This window comes from Harpia harpyja, chromosome 7, assembly GCF_026419915.1.
Source record: "Harpia harpyja isolate bHarHar1 chromosome 7, bHarHar1 primary haplotype, whole genome shotgun sequence".
Lineage (NCBI taxonomy): Eukaryota > Metazoa > Chordata > Aves > Accipitriformes > Accipitridae > Harpia > Harpia harpyja.
Genome location: NC_068946.1, coordinates 45,084,863 through 45,096,884, shown reverse-complemented (window position 1 = coordinate 45,096,884; position 12,022 = coordinate 45,084,863). Strand labels below are relative to the sequence as shown.

The following is a 12,022-nucleotide window of genomic DNA, read 5'->3' as shown; positions in this document are numbered from 1 at the left end:
GGTATGTTAATGCTAAACATAAAATTATGCCTCCATACATATTTTAATTTGAGGCCTTCTAGCCACTTAAACTATGGATGACCCACAAATGCATATGCTTACCCAGTTCAGGTGGCCCTGAAGGAATTGTGAACATTTTGGCTATTATAAATATTATAAATAATTCCTGAAATCTTATTCAAGAAAGCATGTTTTGTGTGTGCATGCAGTGAAGGGAGAAGGAAGGGGACCCCTTGAGGTTCCTCCTGAAGAGATGAAAACCAAAATGCATCCGCTCCCTTAGCCAATCCCCAACATAAAGAGGTGCAACCTTGTTGAATACAATAGTTGACCTATGTTATCATTCTGAGTTTTGTTTCAAGTAAAATACATCCTCAGTTATATATCAGCACAATTTCCATTGTATCATTTGTAATGGTGACTGCAAAAAGGAGGACACCTGAAATAAAGTGTGCCAGCAGTCAGCTGAAGCATTTGCCTTATCTTCACTTCCATAAATTTATATCTGAAGGCATGTGTTTTTCTAAAACTGCTCTGTCTGGCTGATGACACAGCAGCACAAACCACTGCTGTGGGTAGGTAAGGCTATCCATCCACACCTAACAAATGAAGGCCCTGAAAACTCCTCTGTGAAATGCCATTCTCAGGATACTTTGTGTTCTCAAGGTCAGCCTGTTTCCTAACCCTTGTGTCCTTTTCCTTTCTTTCAGGGTTTTGAGGACCCCAAGGACAAGTAAGCAAATTTTCTTCTGTCATACACTGTTATGTTTACACATTTGGAATTTTTTTTCTCATATTAAAAAAAGACAAAAATTAATGCCCAGCAGCCAAGAATAATGCCTGGACTCCCCAGAGGTTTCTCTTGGAGGGACAGCCAGTCGAAGGCACAGTATTGACTGATGTGCATTCAGAACTGCCACTGCCCTCAAAACATGTATTTGTTTGTGTGGTTCTAACTTGCTTTTGTAATTAAAATGCTTTTGCCCCCAATATTCTTCACTATTTGCTGCTTTGAAAATATCCCAAGAACAAAGTCTTCCTGTAAAGTATGTCTAAGTATTGAACATCTCCGATAAGAAAAATTTATGTATGTATTGAAATATATGTATAGTTTCTGAGTTTATTTGTATATATTTTATGTTACTCATTATTACCTATTATTTATTTCTATATATAAAAGTGAACTCAGAAATGACAGCTTATTTGAAAAAGTAAATTCAAGCTTTCATGTTCTAAAATACAGCCACATGAAAGCAGCATTTTCATTTTTTTCATATAGAACTTAAAAAAAAAATCGCAATTTAACAAGAGTGGTATTTTGAAAAATTGCTTTTGGAGGAAAAAAACCCAACTGTGTTCACTTTTTAGCTTCTACAGCTGGACATAACAAAAGCATTTCCTGTATTGAAGATGTTTGGAATAATTTCACATTCAGTTCTACTGAATGGCATTAATTGTAAGCTTGGTCAGAGCAAGAGAGGTGCCAGTAGAGGAGACTGATGCCTAAAATATGTTGCTGTTGCTCCTTATCATGTTTCTTAGGCTGCTGGTCAGGACTAAGCGGACCTCTGTGAGCTGGGACAGCTAAATGTTTTTGTGGGCCCTAACCATCCGGCTTTGGGAAAATTCTTATTATGGTGATTGAGCATTGAGAGCAACTCCCTAAAAGTAAAGGGAAGTGATAAGTTTGAACATGGCAATATTAAGAATCATTTTCTCCTTCACTTGCTCTTCACTGCATAACATTGAGCTCTGTGCACTCTTGGATGTTTTGCTGGTGCTACAGGGTGTCTACAGGGAGTCACCAGTCTTTTTGCATCCATGGCTGCTGGGAACACAGCTGATGTTAGATATACTTTGGACAGAAAAGAGCTAACAGATTACAACTAAGTAATTCTTAAGAATACAGAAATTTTAAGTATCCCTCATGAAATAGCATCTCTCCTCATAGTTTGTGCAAGAAAACATAAATTCAGCTGCCTCAGTGTTGGTCCACAACAGAGTCACCCAGCTGTGGAGGAACGGCATCTCCACTGTTGCTCCAAGGACCGTAATTTCTCTCCTCCGCCCTATAGTTCGAAAAGGTTACTTGAGCTGTTACGGCCGATAGCTAAGAGCTGTGCATTTACAGTGCTGATTCAGTGTGATGCCATCTTATTATACAGATTGCAGGATTTTTGCATTTCTGCTCAGCACCAAAAGAAGCTACTATGTACCTCAGATTCTCTTGCTCCAGAAATCTGTTTAACTCAAGACCAAAGATTTGGCCAAAAAAAATCCCTAGCAGAAAATGTTCATGATGATATTGGTTAAAATCAGATACCTAAGCCATGTCAAGCACTCAACCCAGTGCCTTCACGTGCAGAAACGCTGAGCATCAGCACTTTTCTGTTACAGTGAAGAGAGATGTAGGCACCACACATGTCTGAAAACAGGACCCGACACTTACGTGCCTAAATGCAGATTTAGTTATTGAATCTAGGCATGAAGCATTTAAAATTATGGCATACACGTAGTTTTGGCAGTGGTCACACTCTTGATTTGCAGAAAGTAATTAAATCAGCAGAACATTTCTGGATTACTCTAAAGCCAGCATCTCTGGGTTAATTGCTAGCTTTCACATTTGCAAGCACAGTGCAAAAGTTGCTCCAAGCTCTGTTCGTGCTGTTTCTGTCCCTTGCAACAATTTTCTGTTGGCTGCATTTGGAGAAATCTCAGCAGTGCTTTTAAGAGGTGCTTCTGGAAGTTTCGTGGTGGCCCAAAATCCATGGTTTTCCTCCGCCACACACACTATCAATGTATCAATAAGTATTTCCTCATATGAATGTCATTAGTCTAAGGTAGTACCTCAGCTCTGACTTACAGGCACTGCCTCCAGGGTACTCCTTAGCACACGGAAATTTTGTGTTTTGATTTAAAATTATATTTATGCAAATGTACCCAAACTCACTCTACAGTGATTTAGTCTGGGTACAACTGGCTGCAAAAGTCACTCCAGCAGCTAGGTATATGCAAGGTGACTAAGCTTCCCTGCAGTCTACGTGAAGGTGGCTGCCTCACTGCAAATATCCCAACAAGGCAATTTAAGACCTGCAGGGGTATTTCTACATAATCTGCAACCACAGAAGTTATTGTAGTATTAGAGATACCCTCAGCAGTATAATGACCTATTACAAAACTGGAGGCAGCCAAGGCCAAAGCCCGAGCAGGCAGTTTCTTCTTCTCTTCACGTCTTCCTGAGTGACGCTTTTAGTTTGGAACTTGAAATTTAACTGAGGTTCATCAAGATGCTGAGCTGACTCTTTTGCTTCGGTTCTAGGGGAAAACGTATTGCATCTCTCATACGTGGTATGAAATGACTAAATGTGAATGACCCAAATGTGTAAATAACTCAGGATCTTGGAAGACATCCTGTAAATACGAAGCCTAATGATTTCCTTGCTCATTTTTATGCGTCCAGAAGACATTGTGAGGACTGAATGAAAATAAGCAGCATCATCTTGAATGCTCAAGCAGATGTGCTTCCTCTAAGGAAGCATCTAGAAGTAAATTGAATGTCCTGTCCTTCTAGGGACAAAACCACTTTTAATTTCAAAGTGGAGTATATGAAGTTCAAGGAATTAAATAACTCTAGAGCCCAAAAATAAAAATCTCTTTTCCCCAACCCCACTGAAATATTAAGATTGGCTGAAATAGAGATAAGACCTTGAGACAACCTAAGTTTGCAATTGCCATATGATCACTAAATAGATGCCAATGGTGTGTCGTCATGACCCAGCTGAGGTGTAGACACATTCAACTCACTGGCTGGGGTGGAGGGAGTTGGAATGGAAGTGAGTAGATGGATCTGATTTATTTTTCTCTTGGCAAGAGGTACATGGTAGAGTTGGGGTACAGAGGGCTTCTTGAAATCTGGTCCAGTTTTGCAGGAAGCTTTTGGAGACCCTTTCTTTTGGAAAGGGACCTTTAACTTTTAAACCAGAGTCACGTTCTGGTTTGTAAGCTGCTCTGAGCCATCTCCACTCTACAGGACAGTTGCACCTGTAGAGGACCACTGGCTGCAACACAGTGTTTGTGCATTACACGCTGTTATGCAGTACAAATAAAACCGAGAAAATAAAGCAGTGTAGCTTTTCATCGTGCTTGTCAGACCTCGGGATTTTTTCTCCAGAGTGCCTAAGGTGAAGGTCGCACATTAGCCGTAAATTGCTGTAACATCATGGGGTTTGCACATGGAGATAGTTACCCACTGGAATATGCCCCAGTGCAAGTGGGGGGCATATTCCAATGGATAACTATTAGCATATCCTGTGGATAACCTTGGCAATCATGCAAGCAGAGCAGAAAAACAGCACTTCAGGATTAGCTTTTAATTTCTGCCTGTAGCTAGTTTTAAGGCAGGCCATTAAAGTGACAGCATCAAGTCATTAAAATCCTGTTAGATTTTAAAAATAACTAGATAGTTTGGGGAGGTGCTTCAGGTTTCCTGATCCTCAGTGCAAAATGCCTCAGGGCGATTAAGTTTTCAGTGTTATTTTTTTCAACAGTTTTTGAAAATCAGCCTCATTTTTCTGAAGCTGTAGCTAAGCATCAAAACACACTGATACTAAAGATTATAAGCAATTTAGAAGTCTTGTTCCACATATTTAGAAAACAGAATCTAATTTGTATTTTTTTCTTTTGCTACCTTTTTCTTTTGCAACCTTTCCTTGAGTTAAGTAAATATCTTGTAAACAGAAAATGTTGTTTGATTAATGCTTTTTACTCATAAATAACTCCATGAAGGGGAGGCAGTGGGTCGTCAGGCCACATTTTTTTCCCCATACGTTCGTTCTGTGCACAATTTTTTCTCAAAAATGGGAAATTGTTCAAGTTTGGAAATTTTCACAGAAGTATTTACAGAAATTATTATTGGGAAGCAAGAAATATGACTGGTTACATAAATAATTTTGCCAGTTCAGGCACTAACAGCTACGACAGCATAGCAGTGCAGGGAAGAATTAAGTCAAAGGACTAGTGGAAGGAGACTACTGACCTGTTTTAGAGAATGAAGGATGGTGAAGAGGCTGCAAGGCAAGAAAACAGATAGATGTAGTATAGAAAAAGGGCAAGTAAATCAAATCCTTTTGCTGGTGGACTCAGGACTGGCAATGACCTCTAGAGCCAATATCATTTTCCTCTCAGCTCATAATCCGTTTTCCAACTTGAAGCTGTTGTGAGCAAAATGCCATTAACCTCTAGCTTGTTATACAGTGAAATGATAACATATGGTGAAGAGGGGGGAACTACCTTGTCCTCTTATGCTCCCTTTTCATGACATCCTCAGGAATACACAGGAAAGTATGAACCCAGAAGATGAAGTGGATGAGTTTCTGGGCCGTGCCATCGATGCCAGAAGTATTGATCGGTTACGCTCTGAGCACGTGCGCAAGTTCCTCTTAACATTCAGGGAGCCTGACTTGGAGAAAAAGGTAATGTCCAAAAATCATTGCAATGTGTCAGTAAGACTTGTTGTGAGTTTTAATTCTCCTGAATAAGGTCAAGGTTTTATATCTATAGGTAAAGCTAGGTTTTAGGTGTTTGAGGTGGGGTTGTGGTCTTAAAAAATTTGTGCTTCTTCATGGAAACCTTAATATACGTGTCACTAGAAAGTCGCAGTCATCTGAAGGGAGCACTGGGCAGGAAAACAAAGCCATTTCTGTCAGACACACATGAATATGCAACGATAAGGTGTAAAGGGAATCCAGAATAAGCCAGATTTATTTCTCTGACTTTGAGGCATCCAAACTGAGGTTGCAGTCACCCCTCATCTCCCTCAAATCACTGGAGAAACCCACTTCAGCCTGCTTAAGCTCCAAATCACCTCTGGACGGGCTTTTCCCTGCCCTTTGTCCCCCCCAGGGAGCCGCAGGTACTACTAGGGTTCATTGGGATGCAATTCACACTCTGGACATTTTTGGGAGCCCATTCTAAGCAACAAGTAGAGTTCTCTATCTCACAAATGTGAGGAAGGGGAGTAAGAGACTGAGGGCTCCCGAGTAGCGGATTGCTTTCTGATTTTGTTTCAGCTATCATTGTTGTGAGGCAAAGGTCATTGCAATTTCTCTATATAATAGAGACAACATCGGCTCTAGATGGCTGCAAAGTTAAATTCAGTTAAGTTCAGAGGTACCCAGATGCTATTATTAAGGGTACTATATAAACTGCTGTTTTTAATTGCCGAAAGAAAGTCAAAGTCACCTTTTTTCTTTTTTTTTAACCAAAAAGTATCCTTGGGATACTTGAGTGGTCCTCAGTTTAAACACATTATTCAACAGAAAAAGCTTTGGTAATAAGTTTGCACTAATTTATCATTTTCTTTTGAAACACTCTTTCAATGACAGGAATTACAACCTATTGCAAAAGCAGACCTTTGCAGGATTTACAGCTATTCAATGAATCAGTGTGGGACTGGATAAAAACTCAAGCATGTAATTTCTCCCAACTCCGTCCCCTCAATTTTATAGCTGAAAACTGCTAGGAAAATTAGCGGTTCACCTGTTCTGAGCACCTTTTATTTTGTGGTGCAAACACTGAGACCGTCTGTACTGAGAACCGTGCTTCAAGCTAAATAAAGCATCTTTGGGAATTGGATGCAGCTCCCATGTGACCAATACGTTGACAAGTAGTTGGAAGGAGTGACTGTGTGAAAACCGCAGCATCCTCGCACTATCATTAGCATGAGCCAAGCCGTCTGCACAAAATACAAGGTTTTCTCATCAGCAACATTCATGCCTGTTGGAGGAAACTTCCCATGGAAGAAGTTTAGGTCTGATGACGATGACCTAGAATCCTGGTCCTGGTTAATCCATTTCTGTTCCTCTCAAGCAAGGGGCAGGTGGTGAATCCTCTCTCCACCCAGCTGTGTGGGTTTGTTCCCTGGCCTTTGGGTCTGTTCAAGCCCTTGCAGCTTGCCCAGGGAGAAGGGGAGCTTGTAATGTTAGTGGTTTCCTACCAGCACTGCTTTCCAAGGACCTAAATGGAAGCCAAGTAAGAAGTTTTTGTGGAGAGAAGGCAGCCAGCCAAATTTCCTGCTAACATAACCCTGTTTACATTTTTTGCAGTACTCCAAGCAGGTGGATGACAGGTTCGGAGCCTACGTGGCTTGTGCCTCCCTAGTCTTCCTCTTCATCTGCTTTGTTCAAATCATAATCGTGCCACAGTGAGTACCTTTTCATCCCTTTGCTCCCACCTGCTCCCCTCCTCTATTCTGGCCTACTTTTGTTTGTTTTTTTCTTGAGAATTCAGAGCACCAAGGGGAAGAGAAGAATCCTTAAATAATTCATGCTCAAGTGGTGCGTGGTGCTTATTGTTTTCACTCATTTCTAGTGCAGATTAAAACCTCCTCACTGGCACGTGAGGTTTTCTGTTTTCCCAGCGTGATTTATCTTACCATTTACCTCCATCTTAGGAAATTCAGTTCAGCACGTTTATAAGCCTGTGGAAAACAAATATCACTAAGTAAGAAGGATTGCCTACTAAGGCATAGTACGCATTCACAACATGAGGCTAAGCTGTCCTCTTATCTGAACGCAGTGGGACAGGGAGGTGAAAAACCCATCACAGCCTCGTTGCTCAGAGCACTGAGGTCTCGGTCTGCTTCACAGATGAGGCATAACCTCTCATGCGTATGTTCTTCTGGACTCAGAACAGCAGTGCAAGAAGAAAGGTAGAGAGGGAGTTGAGCTACACATGCCTAAGCTTTGAGTAGCTCACTCTGGGTTTAAGGGTTGCAGTCATTTCTTTCCCCAGGCAAGAGTGGCTTAAGCTCCTCAGGACTGTGGGGCACAGTGCTCTTGGACCACTGCAGTGAAATGCTTTGTCTGAAAGGCACAGTATAACCCACTGGATCTTTTCCAGCAGTGAGCTCTGCAGACATGGTATTTCTCCTCAAAGAGTTCATTAAAAAATCCCTTAAAATTAAAGCATGTTGCTATTCCCTGTGCTCTGGTTTAGTAGCAATAATACATCATTCACTGAGTAGTGCTGTGTTGGAAATAAATTTGGAGTTAGTCATTTTTAATCTGAAGAATAAGATCAGAGAAGCTCTGCAAATGCTCCAAATTCATCTTCATTACAAGAAAACAAAAAATGGTTTAAAGCTGAGCTCCAGTACTATTTTATGCCATTACAACTGTTTTCTACTTCTGTTCACACCACAGATCTTTTCAGAGTAAAGATTGGTTTGTAGTGTTCAGATCAGATATTTGGAAGGTCACAGAAACAACGCATAGTCTCATGTTTGAGGTCATTCACTCTCCTAGGCAAGAGGACATTCACATCTGCTCACAGAAAGATTGAATCAGCAAAATAACATCAGTACAAATGGGCTGTGTAAACAGACAGATCTGCTTTGGGAAACTGGAAGTGAAGCTGAAAGAGGCTCAAAATTGAAACTAGATCAATCCCAGCAATTAATGCATTGTTAATTATGTCCAAAAATGTTCTTGGAGAGTCATTGTTTTAGCGAGGGCTTACACTTTGGATCTCTGGATATTACTGCTGTGACTTCACACCTGCAGAGGCCCTCTACCAGCCTTTGTGTTGCTCATCAGACTCCCTAAGCAGCCACTAAGCTGTCTCCATAAAACCCAGTTTAACATTTAAATGACAACTTGACAATTTCTGATCTGTGGCAACCATATGGCTGGCTCCTTTGTATTACGCAGGAGCCAATCCCTTATGGCAGCGTGGTGTAAATGTCATGCTGCTCAGTCTCTTTCCACGCCGCCCATAAGGGTGGTGGTTGTATTTTTTGGTAAGTTCTGAAGTGTCCTTAGGCAGCCTGGCCTGTCTGAAAGATGATTTGGTTCAAGAGTAAATAAAATTCCATGTTTTAACTGCAGGTTGGAAGGTTCCTTCACCTTTTGGTTTGTTTTTCCTTATATTTCAATTGTATAGATTTGGTCTTTTATTGAAGGTAACAGTTAAGCAGCAACTGAAACCACACGTGTATACGTGTCACGATCAGAGCTTCATGAAAGATACAACATGGACTTTGAATCTGAAACTAGAGTCAAAATGGCAGTGATAATTTATGATGATAAAGAGGAATAGCTTTAATGAATTTTACAAAGGCTCAAACAGTGAATTAGCAAGTACAATTATCTTAGCAGTCATGAGAGAACACAGGGACCAGCTGGCTTTGGTGTGGTTGGCCTCAATGTCATGTTGCAAGAATACTTCCTTTAAATTATGAACAAGGCTAACTCCTGGGAGGGGGCCTAGCCTGCCACACTGAGACCAATCACTGGGAAATTGTTGTTGAATATCTTCGTGATCAAAATAGGTGAAAATGCGTAGTACAAAGTTGGCCCTGGGGTCCTGTTTGCACTTCAAAGTTGGGAGGAGCAGGAACCTCTCAAGCTGGCCAAGCTAAGGCTGTTTTCCCTGACTGTCCTCATGCCGTGGTTGCTCCCATCCCATGCATGAGACAGAGCACGGAGGATGGTGCAGCGCAGACATTCCCTGTGCATGGCAAGGGCAGGTAGCCGTTCCCATTGAGACTATTCCCACTCGGCTGCACTGCAGCCCTCAGCGCACTTCCCTTCCCAGGGTTATCCTGCCCACAGCCAGCCGGGGGCTGACCTGCCATAACAAATTGTTCTATCAGCTCCTCTGGCGCATGAAATATTTCTCAGTCCCTCTGCTGTCACCCCGGCAGGAAGGTGATTGCTATAAAAGATGCAGTATTCTCTGCTCTGCAGCCTGCGTGAGTAATTCAAAATAGGACAAAGTATCTGTTGGTATTCAAGGCACCTCGTATCTCCTACTGCTATGCTAACTGGAAAGCCCGTGCAGCGTGTCACAGCTTGTACTAATGTCATGTTCTGGAGAGCAGAGCTGCAGCTTTTCTATATGGTGTGAATTTAAAAAAAAAAATCTCCTTGATTTCAGCTCTACATTTATGCTGGGTTTTTACCTGACCTGTTTCCTGATCCTGACCACAGTGGTGTTTGTTTCAGTCATTTACTCCTGTGTAAAGGTGAGTACTGTGGTTTCTTTGTAGCGTCCTTTGCCTAAGATACCTGGATCAGCAATCTGTTTCTTCAGCTAACAGAGCGTGTTTTGTTAGCCATCCTTTCCACACTATGTGATAAGGGTTACAGAAAAAGCCTTTGATAAGACAGAATGAACTGCAAACAGATGTTAGGGTTGGCATCTCTTTAGCTCAGCGAGAAGTAATCACTCTGTGGATCTGCAAGTCTATTAAGTCCCCTGCAGGCACTCTCATATTGATATAAGAAGAACACATTTTGCAATGTGGAACGAAACACTGACCATTCGTTTCCTCCCTGTAAACTTCCCGCAGAGTCGCCTGTGTACTGGCCCCTGCTGCATATGCATGTTTGGGTAGGCAGATAATCAGAAGCAGAATATCATCAAGGAAAAACGTCCTGGGGGGAAGTAAAAGCCATAAACTTATAGAAGTTTATCAGCCTTTTTCAGATGAGTGTACAGAGCTTCCAACATTTGGTGGGCTCTTTCTTGTAGCTGGTTTTGATCAGCAAAGAAATACATTGTGTGAAATCCAAAAACATTAATTCTTCTTGGCAGTCTGTGGTAAACTGGCAGTCAGCGCTTTGGGAAGGGTGATGTGCTCATCTTTTTCACTCAAAGGTATTCCTATTACAATGCTGATGCTAGTTGATTGTATTTGCAGTTTTGGGGATCCTTCCAGTCGAGCAGTGTCTGAACATGGAATATGTTCAGATTCAGGCTCCTTAGCCCAAGCTCAGCTTTGTTCCTCAGAGCCTGTAATAAAATAGCCCAGTAGCATTATGTTTCCTGCAGAAGAAACAGTGGGGTAATGGATTATGTCAGGCAGATGATTTGCTTCACTTTAATTATCTTCTCTCTGCCATTTTCAACAGTTGAATGTGGGTGCTCTTGACAGACTTGCACCTTTCATGTCTTTTTGATTTTTGAAAGTTAGATGTGGAGAATTAATCTTTGCCTTCTCGTTTAATAAGAGCTACAAACTGTTCCCGGTGAAAGAAGCTTCAGGTTATATTTGAACTTAACAACTCACAGGGCTTCCCTTGGGCTTATGACAATTTTAAAGGGAGCCTAGTTTGTAAGCGCAGCATCCTATTGGTACTGCTTGTTTACCAGCAATGAGAATTACAGGTCAGAAATAGCAGTGCTAATAGGAAAGCTTGGGTCCCTTGAGCTGGGAAATGGTACCCAAAGATGCCTGGTTATACTTGGTGTGTCCATTTCACATGAGGATGCTACTGTCATTAGTTTGTAAACTGGTATCAGCAGTTAACGTGATTAACAGTTAATTAACAACCAATGTGGAAAGCTTTTGGTCACAGCCACAAAGGACTTCAAAACTGGGTGCAGAGCTGTGCTGGAGCCTACTTAACGCTGCAGTGGCACAAGGAGCAACATCCCAGCGCACTGCCAGCCGTGCCAAGCCACACCAGCACACCAGCTTTACCAGTGCTGTGCAAATATTGGGGCAAGAGCTGTGGCAGACCCAGACCTCTGAAGCATTCAATGTGTCTGACTTGCAGCCAGATGGATTTCAAGGCGCACAGCTGTTTGTCACTCACTGGCTTTTACGGGCTCAGGTTGCTTCCACATACTGACAGCAGCACTCATTCTTCTGTCATAGTTCAAAGGGTTTGGTTTTGGTTTGGGCTTTTTGGTTTGATATTATTACTGACCTTAATTAAAGATTAATTTAAAAGGCACACAGGATTTTTCAGTCCCTATGGCCCTAGGCAGATGTTCAGTCTTGCTTTCTTTGCCTTGATCTTCCAAATTCCTGTGGAAGAGGTCTGTTCAGTGGTGCCTGCAACTGTTTTTAGGCTGGCTTTGCCTCAGTGCAGAGGCCCTGGAAACACAAGACATCAGAGGGAATTCAGACTAACATCAGAATTTAATGGGATTTTATGAAGCTCCTGGTATTTCCAAAAGTGAGTTTTCAGCATGTCGGCCCAGACCCAGAAGGTGCTTGTGTATAACATTCAGT

General features: G+C 41.8%; 1 protein-coding gene across 1 annotated transcript in view; it reads left to right on the top strand.

Annotated features, from left to right (window-relative positions):
• ADCY5 (adenylate cyclase 5) overlaps window positions 1-12,022 on the top strand; it is a 221,699-nt gene that overhangs the window by 187,586 nt on the left and 22,091 nt on the right. The window contains exons 9-12 of the mRNA XM_052791136.1: window positions 711-733; window positions 5,327-5,471; window positions 7,104-7,201; window positions 9,937-10,024. Coding sequence (XP_052647096.1) covers window positions 711-733; window positions 5,327-5,471; window positions 7,104-7,201; window positions 9,937-10,024 — 354 coding nt within the window. The remainder of the gene's footprint in view (window positions 1-710; window positions 734-5,326; window positions 5,472-7,103; window positions 7,202-9,936; window positions 10,025-12,022) is intronic.